The sequence below is a fragment of the Ursus maritimus genome, unplaced genomic scaffold (assembly GCF_017311325.1).
Source record: "Ursus maritimus isolate PB19 unplaced genomic scaffold, ASM1731132v1 scaffold_4, whole genome shotgun sequence".
NCBI lineage: Eukaryota > Metazoa > Chordata > Mammalia > Carnivora > Ursidae > Ursus > Ursus maritimus.
Genome location: NW_024426552.1, coordinates 80,141,128 through 80,164,301, shown reverse-complemented (window position 1 = coordinate 80,164,301; position 23,174 = coordinate 80,141,128). Strand labels below are relative to the sequence as shown.

Sequence of the window (23,174 nt, the reverse complement as noted above, 5' to 3'; positions counted from 1 at the left end):
ATTTTGGCATCCATATTCATCAGGGATATTGGTCTGTAATTCTCCTTTTTGATGGGGTCTTTGCCTGGTTTGGGGATCAAGGTAATACTGGCCTCATAGAATGAGTTTGGTAGTTTTCCTTCTGTTTCTGTTTTTTGAAACAGCTTCAAGAGAATAGGTATTATGTCTTCTTTGAATGTTTGGTAGAATTCCCCGGGAAATCCATCAGGCCCTGGAGTCTTTTTTTTTTTTTTGGTAGGTTTTTGATCACTGCTTCAATCGCTTCATAATTAATTGGTCTGTTTAAAAAATCAATTTCTTCCTGTTTCAGTCTTGGTAGTTTATAGGTTTCCAGGAAGGCATCCATTTCTTCCAGGTTGTTTAATTTATTGGCATAAAGCTGTTGATAAAAGTTTTTAATGATCCTTCCTATTTCATTGGTGTTTGTTGTGACCCCTCCCTTTTCATTCATGATTTTATTAATTTGGCTCCTTTCCTTATTCTTTTGAATAAGTCTTGCCAGTGGCTTATCGATCTTATTTACTCTTTCAAAGAACCAGCTTCTAGTTCTGTTGATCTGCTCTACTGTGCTCCTGGTTTCTAATTCATTGATCTCTACTCTAATCTTGATCACCTGCCTTCTCGTGCGTGCATTAGGCCTGTTCTTCTGTTCCAGCTCCAGCTTCTTGAGGTGAGAATATAAAAACTGCATTTTAGATTTTTCTATTCTTTTGAGTGAGGCTTGAATGGCTATGTATTTTCCCCTTAGGACTGCCTTTGCTGTGTCCCATAGGTTTTGGACCATTATGTTTTCATTCTCGTTGGTCTCCATAAATTGCTTAAATTGATTTTTGATTTCCTGGTTTATCAAATCATTCTTGAGCAGGATGGTTCTTAGTTTCCAAGTGTTTGAGTTTCTTCCAAATTTTTCCTTGAGATTGAGTTCCAATTTCAAAGCATTGTGGTCTGAGAATATGCAGGGAATAATTTTAGTCTTTTGGTATCGGTTGAGACCTGTTTTGTGACCCAGCATATGATCTATTCTGGAGAACGTTCCATGTGCATTCGAAAAGAATGAGTATTCTTTTGTTCTGGGGTGTAGTGTTCTATATGTATCTATGAGGTCCATCTTAGACCAAGACTTTAAATCAACTATTTAAAACTGTTCAAAAAATTGAAGGAAACCATAAAAAAAAGAAAGTATGAGAAAAAACTCTCATCAAACTGAGAAAATAGAAATTATATTTGAAAGGGCCCATAGAAATTCTGAAATAACTGAAATGAAAAATCCACTAGAGTGGCTCAAAAGTAAATTTGAGCAGGCAGAAGAAAGAGTCAGGGAACTTAGATATAGGTCAATTGAAACTATCCAGTTTGAGGAAGAGAAAGAAAAAGAGTGAAAAAGAATTTACAGAGCCATAAAGACCTGTAGGACTCCATCGAGTGTACCAACATAGACAGAATGGGAAATCCAGAAGAAGACAGAAACAAAGGGGCTGAAAGAATACTTAATGAAATAATGGCTGAAGACTTCCCAGATTTGATGAAAAACACTAATCTCCACATCCAAATGATCTATCTACAAACTCCAACAAATATAAATTCAAAGAGGTCTACACCTAGACACATCAAACTGTCAAAACATAAGGAATCTGAAAGCAGCAAGAGAAAAGCAACTTGTCGCATGTCTCATACACACACACACACACACACACACACACACACACACACACACACATATTTTTAGAGAGATGGTGTACACATGTGCTCAGGGGAGGGGCAGAGGGAGAGAGTGAAGCCCAAGCAGGCTCCATGCCCAGCACAGAGCCCAATGCAGGGTTGTAAGATCACTACCTGAGCCAAAATCAAGAGTCGGACACTTAACCAACTGAGCCACCCAGGTGCCCCAAAATATTTTCAATAAGATTAATAACTGATTTCTTATCAAAAACTATGGAGGCCACAAAACAGTACATGATATGACATATTCAAAATGCTTAAAGAAAGCAACTGTCAACCAAGAATTCTATATCTATGGCCAACTGATTTTCAACAAGGGTGCTGTCTTAGTTCAGGCTGCTATAACAAAGGACCACAGACTGGGCAGCTTGTATACAACAAAAATTTATTTCTCACAGTTCTGGAGGCTTAGATGTCTGAGATTACAGAACCAGTGTGGTTGAGTTCTGGTGAGGATCCAATTCTGGGTTGTAGATTGGTGACTTCTCATTATATCCTCACACAGCAGAGAGCAGACAGAAGAAGCAAGTTCTCTCATGGCACTTATAAGGGCATTAATCCTATTCATAATGGCTCAACTCTTATAACCTCATCTACTCTTAATTACCTCCCAAAGTCTTCTCTTTCTCATACCACTGGGTATTACCATTAGGTAAAGTTCTAACACATGAATTTTGGGGAACACAAACATTGTTATGGTACTTGAGTCCATAACGATTGCCAAGACCATTCAGTAGAGAATAGAATAGTCTTTCTAACAAATGGTTCAGGGACAGCAGGATATATATACACATGTGGAAAAATAAACTTAGATCCCTAATTCACACCTTATATAAAAATTAACTCAAAACAGATCAAGGAGTTAAAACTAAATTTTTAGGAGAGAGCACAAGTGTAAATCTTGGATTAGGTAATGGTTTCTTAGATATGACACCAAAACACAAGCAACCAAAGAAAAAATATATAAATTAGACTTCATCAAAATTAAAAACTTTTGTGCCTCAAAAGACATCATCAAGAAAACGAAAAGACAGCCCACAGAATGGGAAAAAATACTTGTAAATCATATATTTGATAAGAGTCTAGTACCCAGAATATATAAATAATTTTTACAACAAGTACAAAAAGACAAATAAAGTAATTAAAAAATGGGCAAAGAAGTTCTCTAGACATCTCTTCAAAGGAAATATACAAATGGCCAATAAGCACATGAAAAGATGCTGAAAATTATTAGTCATTAGGGAAATGCAAATCAAAACCACAATGAGCTACCACTTCGCACCTACTAGGGGGGAAAGAAGAAGAGGAGGAGGAGGAGGAGGAGAGAACGACAATGACAATAAGGATGACAATCACAAGTATTAGGGAGGGGAGAAGATGGAACCCTTATACACTGCTGGTGCAAACAAGAAACGGTGCTAGTACTTCAGAAAACAATTTGGAAGTTCCTCAGGAAATTAACATAGGTTTACCATATGGCCCAACAATTATTTATATACATACATATTCTTTCAGAGGTTCACACAAAAATGTGTACACAAGTTCCCATAGCAGCATTATTTACAATATCCAAAAAATGGAGAGCACCCAATATCCATCAACTTCCGAATGGATAAACAAATATGCTATATCCATACAATGCACTATATTTCAGCCATGGAAAGGAACGAAGTACTGAGACATGCCACAACATGGATGAACACTGAAAAAATTATGCCAAGTGAAAGAAACTAGACAGAAAGTGCCAGATTTTATATGATTCCATTTATGTAAAATGTCCAGAATAAGAAAATCCATAGAGATAGAAAGTAGATTAGTGTTTGCCAGGGGCAGAGGGGAGCAGGGAGAAGATGGGGAATGACTGCTCATGGGTACAGGGTTTTTTGTTGGGGAGGGTGATGAAAATGTTCTGGTAATGGCTGTACAACCTTGTGAATAGACTAACACTCATGGAATTGCACACTTTAAGAGAGTGCATTTTATGGTATGTTAATTATATCTCAGCTTTGAAAAAAAAGCAGTACAGCTTCTGAAAGTAGTATTGGCCATTTAAATCCCCATTAACATAATCTTGGGTGGCTTTCAGATTTGGGGTTGAGTAAGTTGATCTTGGCAATTAGGTATGTGGGGGGAACACAGTCGAAAGGGACACTGCCACACACAACCACAAAAAACCCCCACACAACTTAAAGCAGGCACAGGTGCTTCCAGGTACCATGAAAATGTGGCCCACAGTTATTTTCCTGGCCAACCATTTCCTTCAACAATATCCTTCACCAACACTGTGCACACCCACCACAAAGTTGGAATCAGTACAACTATCCCTACTAAAGTTAGCAAGGTAACCTTACCTTTAATATTGTTTTGTTGTTCCATCAGTAATTTACTTATTTCTGAAAACCAACAATCTCTGATTTCTTTTGAAGGTGCCTGCAAATTGCAGATAAGAAAATACTATGAGTACCAGGTCACTTGGAGCATTAACTGGACAGGGTTTTTATTCTCTGGGTGACCTCTAGAATAATGAGATAGAAAACACTCGCCAAGCCATGGGAACACAGGAAAGAGTAGCAGACACCTATGGGGAAGACACGAGCTTTACCTGCATGATGTATTTTTCGAGTCCGTTTTGGTTGGCAATTTCAAACTTTCGGCTGCTCCCCCTTCCAAGCTGGCGAATTGAAAGTGTCATCAACTATTGTAAAGAAAGAAGAAAAATTCCTGTGCTACCATATTCTGATATTAAAATTGTCCCTGTCAGCTACTCTTGTTCTTTCTACCCTTGATAGCTCTCTTCTTCCATCTTCCTTCCGCGCGTTTTGTTGCCCTCTGTTAATGGCCCCAGGGAGCATAAAACACAAGCATTGTGTGGCACAGTGTCCTCTGTCCTCTGTGTTTCAGGGGACAACACAGACTGCATCTTTCCATATGTAGGGCTGCAGCCCTCAGTCTTTAAGCAAAGAGATCACTTCTTCATTAACACCTAAGTATTTCTTTTTTTAAAAAAATTTTTATTATGTTATGTTAGTCACCATACAGTACATCATTAGTTTTTGATGTAGTGTTCCACGATTCATTGTCTGCGTATAACACCCAGTGCTCTGTGCAATACGTGCCCTCCTTAATACCCATCACCGGGCTAGCCCATCCCCCATCCCCCTCCGCTCTGAAACCCTCAGTTTGTTTCCCAGAGAACACCTAAGTATTTCACAAATCTGTACATAATAGTCACTGAATTAGTATCCATTAAGAAACATAAATAACAAAAGCTACCATGAATAATTAACAACTTTAACCACAAGAGCACAAATGTGTGTGGTGTGTGTGGAGGGGTGGGAGTGGTCTCATCACCAGCTATGAAGTATTTCGTACGCAGGCTAGAGATGACACTTGGTGTGGACATGGGTTCCTAGATCTCCAGAGTTTTTGCCAACACTTGTATGCAAAGATGTGTGGTTGAGAAGGACAAGTCGGAGATGAAATCCAGCCCATGCTCTAATCAGCAAATCTTTCCCCCATCTGCATGGAGGGTACTTTCCTAATTCGTTTGTCAGGACAGGCTGCCATGTGGTCCCTGTTCTCTACCCAGCACAAAGGCACCTCTACGCCAGCCCTGGCCCTATCCACTGACTGATTATAAGCCCGGACTTCGGAGTCAGAAAGACCTGGGTGTGGAACCTAGTTCTGTTGTGTGGCATTTGGCAAGTTAACCTCTCCTAGGCTTCAGTTTCCTTATCTGTAAGATAAGGATAACGATTTTTCTCTCCATAGGACCATGCTGTTTCTCAAGTGCAACAGGACCCCTTTACCTTCATAGATTTCTTAAAGCTGTAATGAGGAGCGAGGCCCTCGTCACTGGGCTCCATTCGAATCTTACAGAACATGATTCCTCTTTCAAACAGATAGATTTGCCTCTGGCTGGGTTTGAATCGGATAAAATCCTTCATTTTATAACGATCCTTGTGAGCTGTCCAGACGTTGAAAGAGCCATGCATCAAGAGCTTGCCCAGTTTCCTGATATCATCCTTTGGGGAAGACAGATATACATGAAAAGAAGCTGTTACATTGCTTGATAGGGAAAGTACTCTTAAGGGTCTGTTTTCAAATTATAAAGTACGCCTATTTGAAGCTGACAATTTAGAAAGTGCCAAACAGGCTCATCTGCCACTAAATCAAAACTATTCTTCTGTGAGCTTCACTGAGCATGGCCCCATTCAGTTACATAGGTCTGTGCGAGGTAATAAACATACAGCAGGTTAGAAATACTTGAAGTAAAGATACTGGTACTCTGATCTTTTTGTCTTTGTAATTAATTTTAACTAGTAGAATTCTATTTCCTCATCTTGGTTTTTGATACATGACAGTCTAAAAGGGCAAGAAATTAACATTTAAGTATGTTCAGGAGAGACAGAATTTTTGCTGCATTATGGACCTATGCCATAATCATCCCTGTGCTCCAACCGCACCCAACAGCTGCTTCGGGTATGAGCACCTAAGAACACGGGATTTGTTCTGAAAGCAAAAGGCTTCATATAACCTAATCTTCATAACACTGTAATGAAAATAGTAATGACATTCAATTTTGCATTTCTCAGAGTAAGTGGACAGGGCAAGGATAATCCCAAATGACAAAATCTTTTAGAAAGTCTGTTTGGCTTCAGGGCACATTTTTATGCCTTTTTTCCACCAGCAAACCCATCTTTCTCGTATGTCTGGTTAAAAGTCCAAATGAGTGACCCTGCCTTCTCTGAGCTCTCTCCAGAAAGTAGTGGGGTAAGACGAGCTAAGGACGTTGTGTTTTATCTGGTATTTTTAAAAAATTAGATCACTTGAAGCAGATAATCAAGAATTTATTTCCCTGAAGGGAAATGCCAAAAGGAGAAAATTATTTGAACAGGACCAGGACAGAGAAATTTCCCTGAGTTATATCTAGCTAATAAATCCCTACAATTTCTGAGTGAATACTAGAAATATGTACATTATTTCTAATTGGGCATTTTTATAATTTATTGCTTATGTTGAACAAACTGTGAATATTGTTTTAAAAATAATTTACTGCACTTCTGAAATTCTAAAATAAAAACTTCAAGAGCATAAACTCTACTCATTTCTATGGTGCTTGCGGCATATTTTCTGTGCTATTTTTCTCTATGCTTGGTAAAATTTACATGTGTCAGCTGTGGTGAGCAAACCACTCAGTGAGGACTAAAGAGCCCCCAGCCATGAGGACTGCTCTCCTACAGGCACGATGCTTCTGCTGTGGTTGTGTGGGCACGGCTTGACCATGCTCTGAGACAGATGGGTGATGGGCTCATGAGGACCCTTGAGAACTTTTTCACTTTATCCACATTCTTCCAGGAGCCACTCCAGCCCTCAGTGATTGCATTCTCTTTTAAACCCATTCCATTTCTACTATATAGACAGAAATTATGCAGGAAATATGTTTTTGTCAAAGTGACTGGCAAAAGTTGGTGCTTAATATTTGCCACATGAACTGCAATCAGTAGTTTCTATTTTATTTTTTTAAAGATTTATTTATTTATTTATTTGAGAGCGAGAGAACAAGTGGGAGGGGCAGAGGGAGAGAGACCATCAAGCAGACTCTGTTCTGAGCACAGAGCCCTATGCGGGGCTCGATCCCACAACCCTGAGGTCATGACCTGAGCCAAAACCAAGAGTCTGAAACTTCACTGACTGCATAGTTTCTATTTTAAAATGTACTTATACTCCACCTCATTTCAAAAATTCGATCTATCTTATAAAAAATATATACATTATAGGCAGACAAAAACATTGGTTAATGTTCTTAGGGTGAAAAAAGATTTAAAAAAATAAAATGAAGAGGTTGTACATAAAACCCATATAATAAAGCCATGTAAACCTACTGTAGGCTAGGCTAGGACCTTCTAGTGTGCACTGCAGAGGGAAACACAGGGAGTTGTATGATACATTATGTACAAAGACATACTTAAACCAATTGTTCAGAAAATGCACAGCAATTCCTATTAATAAGACATGAGAGAAATTTCTCCCATGGGTCCTGGTCCTCATAAAGAGTCACTGAGTCAAATACTAAGCACATCCTCAGCCACATCCCAGAATAGATAGACAAATGGATTTTAGGTAAAGCTGTTTCTGACAACACATTTGGTGAATATGGAGGCATCACTTCAAAGCACAACTGTTAAAAGCAATTCTAAAAGAAGCCAGAATAGAGAACTGAGAAATGGACCCTCAATTCTATGGTCAACTAATCTTCAACAAAGCAGGGAAGAATATCCAATGAGAAAAAGACAGTCTCTTCAACAAATGGTGTTGGGAAAATTGGACAGCCACATGCAGAAGAATGAAATTGGACCATTTCCTTACACCATACACAAAAATAGACTCAAGATGGATGAAAGACCTAAATGTGAGACAGGAATCCATCAAAATCCTAGAGGAGAACACAGGCAGCAACCTCTGTGACTTTGGCTGCAGCAACTTCTTGCTAGACACGTCTCCAAAGTCAAGGGAAACAAAGGCAAAAATGAACTATTAGGATTTCATCAAGATAAAAAGCTTCTGCACAGCGAAAGAAATAGTCAACAAAACCAAAAGACAACCTACAGAATGGGAGAAGATATTTGCAAATGTCTTATCTGATAAAGGCCTAGTATCCAAAATCTATAAAAAAACTTATCAAATTCCACACCCAGAAAACAAATAATCCAGTCAAGAAACAGGCAGAAACCATGAACAGACATTTCTCCAAAGAAGACATCCAAATGGCCAACAAACACATGAAAAAATGCTCAACATTGCTTGTCATCAGGGAAATATAAATCCAAACCACAATGAGATACCACTTTACACTGGTCAGAATGGCTAAAATTAACAAGTCAGGAAAAAACAGGTGTTGGCGGGGATGTAGAGAAAGGGGAACCTTCTTACACTGTGGGTAGGAATGCAAACTGATGCAGACACTCTGGAAAACAGTGTGGAGGTTCCTCAAAAAGCTGAAAATAGAGCTACCCTATGACCCAACAATTGCACTACTAGGTATTTACCTCAAAGAAGGGGCACCTGCACCCCAATGTTTATAGCAGCAATGTCCACTCTAGCCAAACTATGGAAGGAGCCCAGACGTCCACTGACAGATGAATGAATAAAGAAGATGTGATATATATACACAATGGAATACTACTTAGCCATAAAAAAATGAAATCTTGCTATTTGCAATGATGTGGATGGAACTACAGGGTATTATGCTAAGAGAAATAAGTCAAACAGAGGAAGACAATTATATGATTTCACTCATATGTGGAATTTAAGAAACAAAACAGAGGAGCATAGGGGAAGGTAGGGAAAAATAAAACAAGACAAAATCAGAGAGGGAGACAAACCACAAGAGACTCTTAACCACAGGAAACAAACTGAGGGTTGCTGGAGGGGAGGAGGATGAGGGGATGGAATCACTGGTGATGGACCTTTAGGAGGGTATGTGATGTAATGAGCACTGGGTGTTATAGAAGACTGATGAATCACTGACCTCTACCTCTGAAACTAATAATACACTATATGTTAATTAATTGAATTTAAATTTAAAAAAATATAGGACTGCTTAAATGAATAAGTAGAATTAAAAATAAAATTAGTGGAGACATAAAATAGAGGCATCTCATTACATTTTATTAATGAAGGTTGTCTAAAAATAAAAAAAAAATAAATTAAAATTAAAATAAATAAATAAAAGAAGCCAGAATGATGGGGAAATGGGGAACAAGTCCCAGTGTGCACTCTCTAATGACCTGTAGAGGGCTGGGTGAGGTTAGTTAAGGTGTCTGCCAAGCTTATGGGCTGCAGAGGAAACTGCCCTATCTATAGCCCTGCACAAGAGGCGACCTTAGGCAGTGACGTTGCCTTTAACACCTCTGCTCTCTCCTCCTCAGCCCTCCAGCAGCCATAGCTGTTTGCACCTCAGTAGGCAATTGACCAATGGATACGAATCCAGAGAGGGGTGAGCACCTGACCATAGAGGCCAATCTGATCCCTGTCTGAACTGAGGCAGTAAGTAGCAGGAGTTGTAGCTGTGAGATGCTTTATAAGAGGGCAGGAGCTGGAATAAACAATAAAGTAACAAAGCAATAAAGAAACTGAGTCACCGGAAAACCAGAAACTATGAGGAAGAGGGAAAGACACCAATGGAGGGAGAGAACCAGACAGCAGGTGGTAAGAGGAGAAGACAGCAGGTGTGTGGATGTACCTGGCATATACAGGCAGAGCACACACATAAGAACCCCCACTCTCTCCCAAGCCAAGGCCCCAGAATTGTAATGGGTCCTGGAGTTGTCCCATTCCCACCTCCGTGAGCCTGGCACTGTCATTGTGCTGGCTCTTTCCAAGGCTCCAGTAAGCCATCATCACTGAAGGTCAGTGGAGGGAATTGCTGGGTCTTTTGAGTCCAGCTAAAACAGAAGGGTTGCATGTGTCGGATTGGACGTCTCAATACTCAAGGCCCACCTTGCAGTGGTTGAGGGTGTGTGCCCCATGCATTGTTGATGAAGGGCAGGTACGTGCATATTACCATACCACCAGCCAGGATGCATGCCTGCATGGAGGCACCCCCACCTCCCAAGGGAAAGGACCGGGGGAGTTCCTCTGAGCAAGACCGAAGATGAACTTTGGCATCTTTCAACCATACGGATCTTTTCTTTCCAATCAGACTGCAGTTGGTCCCAAGGCCAGAGACCACATGCATGATTCTTGCAGATGTATGTCCCCCAGACACGTAATATTTATTCATTTAGTGGCTCAAGTGCCTGGGGTGACATGAGGCTAAATGCTCAGCACCGTGAGCAAACTAATTCAGCGATGCCCCAGTACTAGGTTGAACAGTGTCTCCCAAAAAACTCATGTCTACCTGGGACGTCAGAATATGATCTTATCTGGAAATAAGTTCTTTGCAGATTTAATGAGCCAGAGTGAAGTCCTACTGGATTAGGGCAAGCACTGGTGTCCTCATGAGAAGAAAAAACATACAGACACACACATAGAGAAGCTGGTCACAAAGACAGGCAGAAGTTGGAGTCATGTAGCTGCAAGCCAAAGAATGCCAAGCATTGCTGGCAACGAGTAGAAGCCAGGAGAGAAGCAAGGCTGGATTCTTTCCTAGAGCCTTCAGAGGGAGCAAAGGCCTGATAACACCTTGATTTTGGACTTTTAGCCTCCAGAACTGTGGAGCTTTGTGATGGCAGCTCTAGGAAATGAATATGTCTGCAATCAGTTTTTCTACTAGTGATGGCCATCACTTGTGTATGTTGAATCTAATGGATATGAACTCGGATATACAACACCATTTGGTATCGGCTACCCTAAACACAAGTGAAAGGTCAGATGGCTTCCTCTATATGGGAAATGATGGCAAAATAAACTAGTAAATGTTACCACTTTTCGTGGGTGGGATTTTGTAGTTAAGAGCTCTGGTGTAAGAATTTCAAACGCAACTATATCAGCCAATGGAGAATCTTGCTGAGAGGATGTCTGGTGAAGCCAACCTCCAGAAAGAGACCACTTTTGGGTGCCCAGGTTTTCATTCCTGGCAGTGACAGCAATGTGGCAGAGCTGTATACTTCTTGCACAAAGAAGGAGGAAACATCTGGATAAGTGAATCAGCACAAAGCCAGTCCAGAAACAAAAAGCAGAAACTGTAATTACAATCACTAGAAGCAAAAGGGTTCCTTCCTTTCCAATCAGATCAAGTATCCAAATGAGTCAGCCTAGGGCCCTTTACTCAGCATCTCCCAGGTGCCAGACACGGTGCTGGGTGCCTTTGTTATGATTTAATCCTCATTTACTCCTCATAACCACTCTTGATGTAGGTGTCTTGAGTGTGGGAAGATGCACAGGCAATCCCACGGAGTCGTTAAGATTATTTACTCAGCCTTACTCCGCAGCCAACATTCTGCTCGGGGAAGTGGAGACTGAATCAGAAATAAGATACCTGGCCTTTGCAATAAAAATACTTCCTTTATTGGGGCGCCTGGGTGGCGCAGTCGTTAAGCGTCTGCCTTCGGCTCAGGGCGTGATCCCAGGTCCCTGGGATCGAGCCCCGCATCGGGCTCCTCCACTGGGAGCCTGCTTCTTCCTCTCCCACTGCCCCTGCCTGTGTTCCCTCTCTGGCTGGCTGTCTCTCTCTCTGTCAAACAAATAAATAAAATCTTAAAAAAAAAAAAACTTCCTTTATTAAATGACAGAAAATAAAAATGTTTCATTCAAGCTTTACTTTTCAACTTTGGAACTTGTTCCTGATAAGCCAGGATTTAAAAGCACTCTATACACATCTCTATTTTATGTGTTAGATTGAATAGAGGCGAAACTTATTTTTCTTTTCTTTCTTTTTTTCTTTTTTCAAATGGAGAGAAGTAAATGATATCTCCACAAAAACAAACTTTCTTAAAACAAAAAAACTTAAAAGTTCCTGTGATTGAATTAAATCGAGAACTAACGGAGTGTACACAACAGGAATAAGATGTAGATATCAGGAGGGATTTTTTCTTTTCTAGTTGTTTTAATTATGCATTCACCCACTCAGGTTCAATGTCTTTCCTTTTCAAAACCAGGTCAATATTGGATGTCAAGTAGAGAAACTAACAGGTTAGGTTCTGGGTTCATCCACACACTCAGCATGTGATTTTCAGCTCCCTGTGGCAAGCTTCTACAAAGCTGACTCAAAGACTCTTAGAATCATTAGATGCGAGTTAGGAGTAGCTGGGCTGTTAGTAGACTCTAAACAAAATCAGATGAAGAATGCATTAAGAGAATGAATGGCACTCTGGATAGGGAGTGAAGAGGTCCAAGAAGTGGTCCAAACTGTTGTACAATGTGATCTTGGGTGAGTTAACTCTTCTTTCTGTGGATCTACTCATGAATCAGAAAGGGAAATTTCACTGCTTGCTCTTCCGTAATTCAATAGGATCATACAATCCTGTCAGGGTAAAGTAGCTGACGTACTAGATGTAAAGCAAGTTGAAATCCTAGTGAAAAAAACAACAACAATAGAGTTTATGTCAAAGGCACAATTCTGAGGACATATGGGAGAAAAAATTTCTTTGCATTTGATGTAACGAATCTCTACAATTCTCCAAGCTGGTTCATCTTATTTGCATGCAAGCTGGCTTGGAACGAAATTAGAGTAGATTGTTATTTACTCACGTTTTACTAATTATTTTCTCATAACTTCCTCCTCCTCTTATACTTAGACTCAGAATAATAACTGGGAGTTTCCTGCCTTGTGAATGGTTTCCGGGACATTCATTTGATTCAGGGAAATGGATATCTAAGAGGGGTAGCTGACGTGTGTTCAAAGATAAAAAGAGCAGAAAGATGTCCCAAAATGATTAAACAAATGACTCCCTTGAGTTTCCTTAAATGAAGAAGGAAAAAATTATTACCAAGAAAATGATCCTCTCCCACGCATACCCTGTGGTTCATGAATACCCTCCTGAATCATGCATCAGTAGTAAGCCGAGAGCACTCGAGTCCCAGGGGACAGTAACAGCATCACTACCTGGATCACTGTGGGCCCAGTGGGGCTGCTTCTGAGATGCTGGCCAGAGAAATACCAGGAGGGAGGGAAATAAAAAGATAGTGGGGGGTTTTTTGTCACTAATTTGCATGGTTTGACTGATGACCAGGAAATAAAAGAAGGGTCATTTCTTTTGCTCAGACCTCAATGAACAGTATGTTAAAACCAGGTAAAAAATGAAATGGAAAAAGAGAGAAGGGAAAGTATATGTTTGAAATGTAACCCTCAAAATGTTTCATCCGTGGGTGGTAGACAGAATAGCCTTCCAAAGAGGTCCACGTCCTAACCCCTGGAATCTGAGAGGATATGTCAGGTTACATGACAAATGGGAATTAAGGTTGCAGATGGAATTAGGGTTATTCATCAGCTGACTTTGAGACAGGGCAATACTGTGGATGAATGGGTGGGTCCAATGTAATCGCAGAGTCCTCAAAAGTGGAAGAAAAGCAGAAGAGAAGGTCAGAATGATGTGAGTCAAGAAGAACTTTGACAATGGAAGAAGGTACCATGAGCCAGGGAATGTGCGTGGCCTTGGTAAGCTGGACAAGGCAAGGAAACAGATTCTCTCCTAGAGCCTCCCAAAAGGAAAGCGGACACCTCGATTCTAGCCCAGGGAGACTGTGTTGTGTTTCTGACCTGTGGAACTATAATATAATACATTTGCGCTGCTCTATGCCACCAAGCTTGCGGTAACCTGTTATGACAATGATGAAAAACGAATTGACCTGAGGCAATATCTAGAGCACCTCCCCGTGAAAGCTGCTGAAAAGTAATGATGTCCCAGTCCTGAGGAGCTCCTATGGTTACAGAGGATGGCCTGCCTGGAATTCCTGGGACTGCCCTGCTCAGGGTTTACCCTCATGCCCGGGTCGAGGCGGCTCAACTCCCCAGCACTGCCTCTTCTGGTAGTTTTCCTCAACCATTTGGATTACAGAATGTATAATATATGCTTGTCGGTCCTCTTCTAAAATCTGTGATGTAAAAATGGAGTTAGACTTCCACTTAGGACCCATTGTCAAAGGACTTTGCCAGAGAAAATCTGAGGCAAGAAGGAAAATCTTTTAATCTTTTAATAGTGCCATGAGTCAGAGAATAAATTACTCCTTCAGCACCTTGTCCTGTCCATCTATGTTCTGGCCTCTGAGTTCTTGGGTGTTCCCGAGGGTGGGTCAGTCTCAACATTCAGGACCCCAAGGAATCCAACCCAAGAGTCCTGAAAATGCTGAGGGGCTGCTTGGATTCCCACAGCACAGATTTGCTGCACAATTTCATCTGCTTTCCTCAGAGTCAGATTCTTTTACCACAGGTCACCTCTTTACCTTTGCCACAGCATCTCCTACCTTCGTAATATTGTGCCTGCCTTTTGCTGAACTGTTCCCACACTTGCTATGGCCCATACCGGACATCCAGTGACTGCTGCCAGGTCCACGGCCAACTCACAGGACTTGATCAAATCCTCTATCATGGCCAAAGCTTGCTGTAGTTCGGCTGAGAATGCTGAATCCTTGGTCTTCTTTGGCCCATTCTGTGGAAACCAAATGCCTTGTTGGAAATCAAAACATAAACCATTTAACCAAGTGAACCAGGGAAACAGGACCCTGGTTAAGGACCCATGGACCCTGCCACCACAGAGATGGGGAAGGAGGATACATGGATCTCTTGCTCTGCTCCCAAAGAATGGTGGCTAAAGATACTTGCTGGTTTACATATACAATATACACACAAGCAAAATCATCGACTAGACCTTCTGTACATGGCACTCATGAAGAATGGAGTTCATAAAATCATGGACATAAGAAACATACTGACCTTCTTTAAAGCATGGAAAACCCAGATCCTTTAAATAGGCTGCTCTCCCTTTTTACACCCCTAGCCCTGGGGCCTATTGAAAAGTAAAATCTGAGTATCGTATTCCTGTACATAATGTGAAAGTCCTATTCCTATGGGTAAAATTATACTTAAAACCATCCCAGGGAGAATGAGCTGCCCTGTGGAGGTTTACTAATGATGCACGTGTAAATGTCATAACTGTTGCATTTGACACATTGAATCCCCACCACCTCCCTCTGCCCTTTCTCCCTCTTCTCCTTCCCCTGTCTTTCTCACATTCTATCACTGTTAAAGACACCAAAGAGATAAGCCAACATGGTCGGCACCTCCCAAACGGGAAGACTCAGCATTGAGTGCAAACTCTGTAACTGCTAATTCAAGAGACCAATATTACTACTGAGACACTTAGGACATAACAGAGATGATTGTTCCAGTGTGAAAGTCTTTCGCTTACAGTTCCAGTATTTTATTCTCCAGCTACCTACATAGCACATTTATCTGTTCTATGGTAAATACCAACAAGAAATTTTGGTTTCTTTTTTTTTCTTTTTAACACATCGATTTCTATAACAAAGAACAGACAGCTCTTTGTTGGCTCCCCACTCCCTGTATAGTCCCACCTTTTTTTGTCCTCTACCGTGTGATGTAAGCAAAGGTTTGTGTATTCTCCTAATCTCTGCTGAAGCACGGAGGATTCGCTTTTTTGGATCAGAGATATGAGTGACAGGGCTGATGAATGGGGCAGAACACGCTGCCATCGTTCAACAGTCTGCCATGGATTCTTACCTTCTCACTCATATCAATACGCTCCAGGTGCTGGGATAGACAACAGAGTCTCACCTGAGTTTTTTGAAACATCATCAATAAAGGATTTCGTTCCTACATCAGGGCTCTTCCTCTTTACCCAACAGTTAAAACTCAACTTCCTTTTAGAGACTCAACTGTTCCTATTCTCTCTCCTTCCCACTAACCCTCCTCCCACAAACATAGCAGGTAGCTACTTTTACATTGTGTAATGCAGGGCTTAGAAACATCCTTACAAACGTTATTAAACTAACTCAGCCTAGCTCCCCTTGCTCCAGGCTATTAAATTATTACCTGTGTCTTGAGTGTCTCTTAATTATGAGGAGTCCCTACCATATATACTGAGTGGAGAAGGCATGCAAATGATTGCTTCTCATGTTTTTCTTGTTAAACCCAGAATATTCTGTAGAAAATTTAAAAGAAATCCCACTCTTAAGTCACAGATTTCTTCCCAGTACGGTATGGTCACCATTTCTTCTGAGGGAACCTTGGCTGTCTTAGAATTCACACCCACAAACACACTTAGGTGAACAGGGCATAATGTATGCAAATCAGATATACTAAGAAGCACAAACAAGTAAATATAAATCATACATAATCCTACCCTGAAGGAAAACCACAGCAGAGATTTTATCATATTTACTTCTAGTCTTTTACGTATGCATTTTACACATTGACTTAATTTTGTATTCCTGTTAAAACATTTTTATGTGGAGGAAAGAAAACATATTACTAATTATCCTGTTACAAAACCTCACTTTGAAATTGCCTTTCATTTTTTTTCTTTTTCTGTGACTATAAATTATAGGATATATGCTATTTGCAAAAATTTAAATCATAAAGATCATAAACAAGAAAAACAAAATTGCCATAAATCTGCCCAGCCATAGACAAACACTATTAACAGTCAGTTATATAAAACAAAATTTAATATACAGTACCTTAGCCAAAACTCCTTCGTCACCTGGGTCTATCCCCAAATCCTCAGGAGACTCAAAATCCAGCAGACCCTGCATTAACCCAAAAGCCTTATTGGAAATCAAAAAGTAGAATGCCAACTAAATCTACTGCACAAGCTCCAGCCAATGCTAAATTAACAGGAGGTAGGTAAATTTCTCTGTTGTAAGTAAGAGGGAAAGAATTGCCCGGAGTTCTTTCCACAAACAGAATCATATTGGACACACTGTTTTGTAGCCTGTTTTTTCTCACTCAACAGCATATCCTGAACATTTTTCCATGACATTATGTTTTAAAACATGTTTTTTAATTGTTGCAGTGTTGCATCCTGTAGATAAATCATAATTCATTAATTTCCCCCCACTGTTAAACACTTAGGTTCAAAATTTTTTACTATAATAATAATGATCTTTGTGCTTTTCTCCTAAGGATAAATTCCTAGAAGTGAAACTGTCAATGTTAAAAGTTCTTTTTTTTTTAAAGATTTTATTTATTTAATTGGAAGTGGGGAGAAGCAGAGGGAGAAGGATAAATAGACTCTGTGCTGAACATGGAGCCCAATGGGCACTCGATCTTATGACCCTGAGATTATGACCTGAGCCAAAATCAGGAGTTGGACACTTAACCAACTGAGCCACACAGGCACCCCACTGTTAAAAGTTCTGGTGCATACTTCCAAGTTCTTTACAGAAGGACTATGTTCCTACCAGTCATATATGGAAGCCTGTTTCACCAGCCCCAACCCTACATGGAGTATTAACATTTAATCAAAAACCTTTGCTAATTCAATCAACAGAGAAATCCTACCTCACTGTTTTAATTTGAATTTCTCAAATAACTGGTGAGGTAGAACTTTCAAAAAAATGTTTGCTATTAACATTTATTCTTCTGTAAACTGCCTTATGTCCTCAGTTCATTTTTTTTATTATTTTCTTTTTTGTTTCAGCTTTGAGGTATAATTGGCATATAAAATTGTTAGGTATTCAAAGTGTATATGGTGATGATTTGATATATGTATATATTGTAAAAGGATTTCTTCTATCTAGTTAATTAACACATCATTACCTCACATGTTTATCTTTCTTTTTTTTAGCAAGAACATTTAAGTCCTACTCTTAGCAAATTTAAATTCTATAATACACTGTTATCAACAGTCACCATGTTTTACATTAGATCCTCACACCTTATTCATTTTATAAACTAAGTTTATATCCTTTTACCAACCTCTCCCTATCAGTTCTTTTTGTCTAATAGTAGTCTATTTAATTCTTTCAAAAGAAGAAAAATGCATATCACTTCTAGGACATTAGTCGCATTACACAGGAAATCAGTAAAACCACCTCTTCTAGAATATCCTTCTTATAATAAGTAACATTTATTGTAAACAAATAATGCACCATTTTCCAAATCACATCTTAAAATCCAGGTAAGAAAAATTCTCTACATTAAATTTGATTGTTTCAGGGCACCTTCGGCTCAGGTAATGTTAAGTGTCTGCCTTTAGCTCAGGTCATGAACCCAAGGTCCTGGGATCAAGCCTGGCATCCGGCTCCCTGCTCAGTGGGGAGCCTGCTTCTCTCTCTCCCTCTGCCTGCTGCTCTCCCTGCTTGTGTTTGCTCTCTCTCTCACTCTCTCCCAAACAGATAAATAAAATCTTAAAAAATAAATAAATAAATCTGATAGTTTCCATACATCCCTTAGCTTCTTTGACATAAATCATGACCTCAATAAAAGTGAATTCCTGTTGTCCCTAAATGCATCTATTTCTAACAGATGCTAATAAATAATGTATTATTTAATCAGCTTGCCATGACTCATTAGACATGTGCATTATGTATCCAAAAAACTCTGTCACAACTGTTAATTTTCATAATATCTCAGAAAAGATATTAAGCATTTCATAGGTATTATTTCTTGGTTTTGTTTTTTTTTAATTATTAACTTCTACGAGCTCATTATTAAGCACGCTGACCGTCTGTCCCGTATCTTGCTAATATTCTATTTCACCCAATTTTTCATGTGTCTGTTTTTAATGGTATAATCTATCATTCCCCTCCCTTTCTTTTGTACGTGGAAAAAGCCTTCTCACACCAGGATTCCACGACCCTTCTAAGCCATGAGGCCGTCCGTCGACACCCGTGCTCCCAAACGCGCTGATGGCAGGCGCTGCAGAATGAGCCCTGTCCCTCAGGGTGGAGGACACTACTTCCTTTCTTCACAGGCGTGCCAGTGGTTTGGACTTGTTTTTCCAGCACGCAGCAAGCTTAGCAATGGGGAAAACTGGTTTGCCTTGCATAGCCTCCCAAGGTTTCCCACAGACCCCAAGGAATTTTTTACAGTGATTCTGTCTCGTTTCCTCGGTGAAATGAAACTAACAAAATTCTCTCATTACCTTTAACGTGCATTCCGTCGTTCATGCTCCCAAAGAGCATACCAGGAAAGGACTAGTACTACCTCCTCTTCACCGCTGAGGAACCGGAGGCGGGGAGAGCTGACGCGATTTGCCCGAGCTGCGCTCCGGGCGCGTCAGAGCGGGATCACGCCCGGGACGCCCAGCTCCCCAGTCCCGGTTTCTGATTACCGCGCTGGAGCCCTCCGTGCGTGGTACAGAACTCGCTCTTGCGGCCACATCGCTTCTGTGGGAAAGCTCGGGCTCTTCCCACGCGCGGACCCAGACCGGGGCGGTGAAGACCCCCACGCGTCCTGCTCCTTCCTCCCTGGGCCCAGGGCTGGGACAGCTCGGTGAAGTTGGGCTGCTCGGAGGAGGGTGAGGCTCTCCGTGAACGCCGAGTTGCCACAACCACACTCACAGCTGCCGCTCATGGACGGAAGCAGCCGCCGTCATCCCCATTCCCACACTGCTGTGGCATCTCTACGTGGAAAACAACGGCGACGGCTACGCCTTCCAGGAAGCTTCCTGGGGGCCAGCACCAGCAGCTCTCTGCGCGCATTACTCACTGGCTCCTCACAGCAATCCTCTGGAGGAGGTTCTAGTATCCCCACCTCACACAGGACAAAGCCAAGGCCCGAGAGGTCGGGCAGTGCCACACCTGGTGACGGCAGGGCCGGTCCAGCGGAGGCAGAGCTGAAAGGGGCAACTTTTTCTGAGGGCAGAGGGTTAGGCTATGAGCTTAACCTCCCCGAGCCTCAGTTTCCTCACACTCCAGAGCCTTTCCGGTGCATCCGATTGTGGGGAATAAATTAAAAAATACATATGGGAAGGTATCCGGCAAACAGCAGGTGCTTGTGGGTTTTTTGTTTTTGTTTTTTGAGAGATAGTAGCCACTGGGCAAGAGCTCCTTATAAATGTTAATTCAAAACACAAGTTGGAGTAGTGGCCCAAACCTTTCCCTCAGCTCACAGGGGGGGAGGCAGCCTGACAGAGACTTCTCTCCTGTTTGGGGTGTCTGGGAGTGCTCTCCTGCAGGTGTGCTGTTGGCAAGAACCACCCAGGGGTTCAGCAGAGCAAAATTCATTCTATGATGTTGCTCTTGAGAAAGATCCTTAATGGAGGGGCGGAGGTAGGTGCTGCAAAAGGAGAAAAGACTCCGGTTTTGCCTTCTCCCTTCCATGTTTGAATGCACAGAAAAATTGTGACTTTGGAAGCTCCTTGCCTCATCTGTAAAATGGAGCAGATGATATCTGACCTGTAGATACCTTATAGATGAGAGCAGGGGCTTTGGCTGCCTCCCCGCCCTCTGGGCTGCCAGCAGTGTGGTGGTGTTCCCCTTTCTCCTTTTGCTCCCCAGGAGTGCTCCTGCCCCAAACCAGCCTCCTTGGAGATTCATGCCTCAGGCTGCATGTTGGACTAGCCAGGCTCCCAGATCCTTTCAACTCTCTGATTCTTTGGTCTTTCTCCTCACTGAGGTACACTGCTTTAGACTTGGAGGACAGAAAAAACCTGAAGGAGAGACATATCTTCCCCTTTGGAAGACGAAGTCATAACTCTACATGTCTAAGGAAAAGAGCACCACAGCACATGCATGTTTTCCCAACACAGGAAAGCACTGTCTTATCGACTTTACCTTCAACAGCATCTGATATTTTATAAGTCTCTGGCTTGGTCCTCTGAGATACTTAAAAAGAGGGAGATTGTGATCCAGTTGGCGCTGGCATACCTTTAAAAGCCAAAGAAAAACAATGTAAAACAAAACCAACAACACACAGAGAGAAAAAAGAGGCAGGATTTGAATACAAGAAATGAAACTTGCTCTTGGGGAGGGGGGAGAGATGCAGCTGTGTTGATCAGCCTGGTGATGTTACTGAGCCTTGTATGTTGGGTGCCTTAGGAAGAGTGTGTCAAATGAAAGAAACGGGAAAGAGGATGGCTTGGCTAGTAATTCTAGATGCAGCTACGGAAGCAGGACCATTTATTTCTTTTAGAAAGCAAGTCTACTAAAAAAGAGGCAGCCTGTCTTTGAGTTGGGGGTGGTGGTGTCTAGTCAGGTCACTTTGAGTCTAGAAGTTACACGATGACTTACTAATATCATTCCAAGGAGACCCAGAGTGTGGCCTTTTGGATTTAATTCCTCTTAGAATTCCCCATCCTAGATGAGGACTCTGGTTTGCTCACCAGAGACCCAGGGCCACCTCAAAACTTCCAATGTGTAATTTCAAAATAGGAGAGACTTTTAATAAGCATGAATTCAAATGCCAGATTCCCCTGCCTTGTTCATACTTCTGATTTCTTTAAAGACTCGGCACACATAAGCATTGCCCAGGGAAAACCATTTGTGGGAGACTTTGTGATCTTAACGTTACCCCAAAGAAGGTGCAGTCTTGACATTCTTGCCAGATTGCCCTAGCTCGAGGCAGATTCTTATGGTATTTAAAATATATTTGAAGATCTTCTTTCTGAGTGGGAAAAGAATTGGGACAAATTAATCAGGTAACATTTTTCAGTAAGTGGAGAGGATGATACCGTTTATTCATTCAAATATTCAACAAGCCTGAGTATTTTCATGGTGTGAGGAACTGGGGATGCACGATAACTTCATGTTGGGGTGACTGTGTGAGGGCAAGGTAAACTGAGGGTTCTAAACAACCGTAAGTACTAAACACAGATATGAACAGAGTGCTGTGGGAACAACTACAGGATTCTAGTAAATCGGTAAATTCATAAACAGGAGCAGGTTTTAATCTTCATCCTTCCTCCTCTGCTCTTTATCCAGGACATCACTGTCTCCCCAGAATAGCTCTGCAGTGAGAGACAAAATTGACAGAAAAGGTGCTGTAGCTGATGGCCCCTCCTTTCTCTCTCCCTATCTTCCTATTTTGATCATTGTGTTGCCAACCCCAGGGGGAGGAAAAAAAAAACAAGAGACAGCCAAAAGATAGAAACACCCAAAGTGAAAATGTGGCAGCTTGGAGAAAACAACACAGCTCTAAGTCCCTTGGACAACCCCCAAAGCAGCAGACTCGCCTCAGACATCACTTTCCACCTACAGCACTGGATTCCAAGACAGGAAACATTGTATGACTATCTCAGGGCTTGAGATCAAGACAGATTCCAAGTTCTGTGTGACCTATTTCTCATTGCATCGGAGACCATGCGAGGTAGGCACATTCCCACCAACACCCCGGAAAGGCTACTCCCAGCCTATGGAGTCAGCTTGCCAGCTTCACGCACTCCACCACTCGCCCCTGGACCACAGCAGCTCTGCTGGCCACAGAGTCTGAGAAGCCCACGGGGCTACATCCTGGTGGATTTCTGTGTCCCTACATTTCTCAGGCCAAATTTGATGTCCTTCATGTGGACATAGGTTATTGTTTTCCTCACAGCGTCAACTATGTCTATTTCTTTCCATTTCTGCATGTGGAAGGAAGGGAGATGACTCTGGAGAAATGTTGTTCTGACAGGTTAAGGAACTAGAATACTAACTCAGAGCTTAACAATATGTTCATTCATTCAAGAACTATCCCCTGTGTGCCTTTGATGTGCCGACGTGCTAAGTACATTTGTGAAACTCAATGGCTTCAACAGCAGAGTAGCCTACACGTAGGGAACACTCCTGCCATACCGAAGGCCAGGCTTATAAAATACTACAAATTGATTAAGGCATCTCACCCACATTGGGTCTGTCAGAGCACAAGAACCCTGCCCTTTAGCTCCTAAAGGAATTCAAGGTTTCACTGCTTTCAACACTAACCACCAGAAGATTATATAAAAGCTGGAGGAGACTTTGGAGCTCCAGCTTCCCACCCAGCGAAACATCCTCGACAGTCAGCCACCTTTCCCCAAACTTTCCCAGCAATAGAGTCACCTGGTTCTCTCAGTGGATGCTGAGCTGAAACGTGT

General features: G+C 41.6%; 1 protein-coding gene across 1 annotated transcript in view; it reads right to left on the bottom strand.

Moving 5' to 3' along the window:
• The window catches only part of MCF2L2 (MCF.2 cell line derived transforming sequence-like 2), a 253,980-nt gene that overhangs the window by 38,150 nt on the left and 192,656 nt on the right, over positions 1-23,174 (bottom strand). Inside the window, exons 19-25 of the mRNA XM_040621737.1 lie at positions 21,638-21,730; positions 20,902-20,994; positions 16,861-16,929; positions 14,685-14,810; positions 5,529-5,744; positions 4,322-4,414; positions 3,956-4,149 (exon numbers count right to left, since the gene is read on the bottom strand). Coding sequence (XP_040477671.1) covers positions 3,956-4,149; positions 4,322-4,414; positions 5,529-5,744; positions 14,685-14,810; positions 16,861-16,929; positions 20,902-20,994; positions 21,638-21,730 — 884 coding nt within the window. The remainder of the gene's footprint in view (positions 1-3,955; positions 4,150-4,321; positions 4,415-5,528; positions 5,745-14,684; positions 14,811-16,860; positions 16,930-20,901; positions 20,995-21,637; positions 21,731-23,174) is intronic.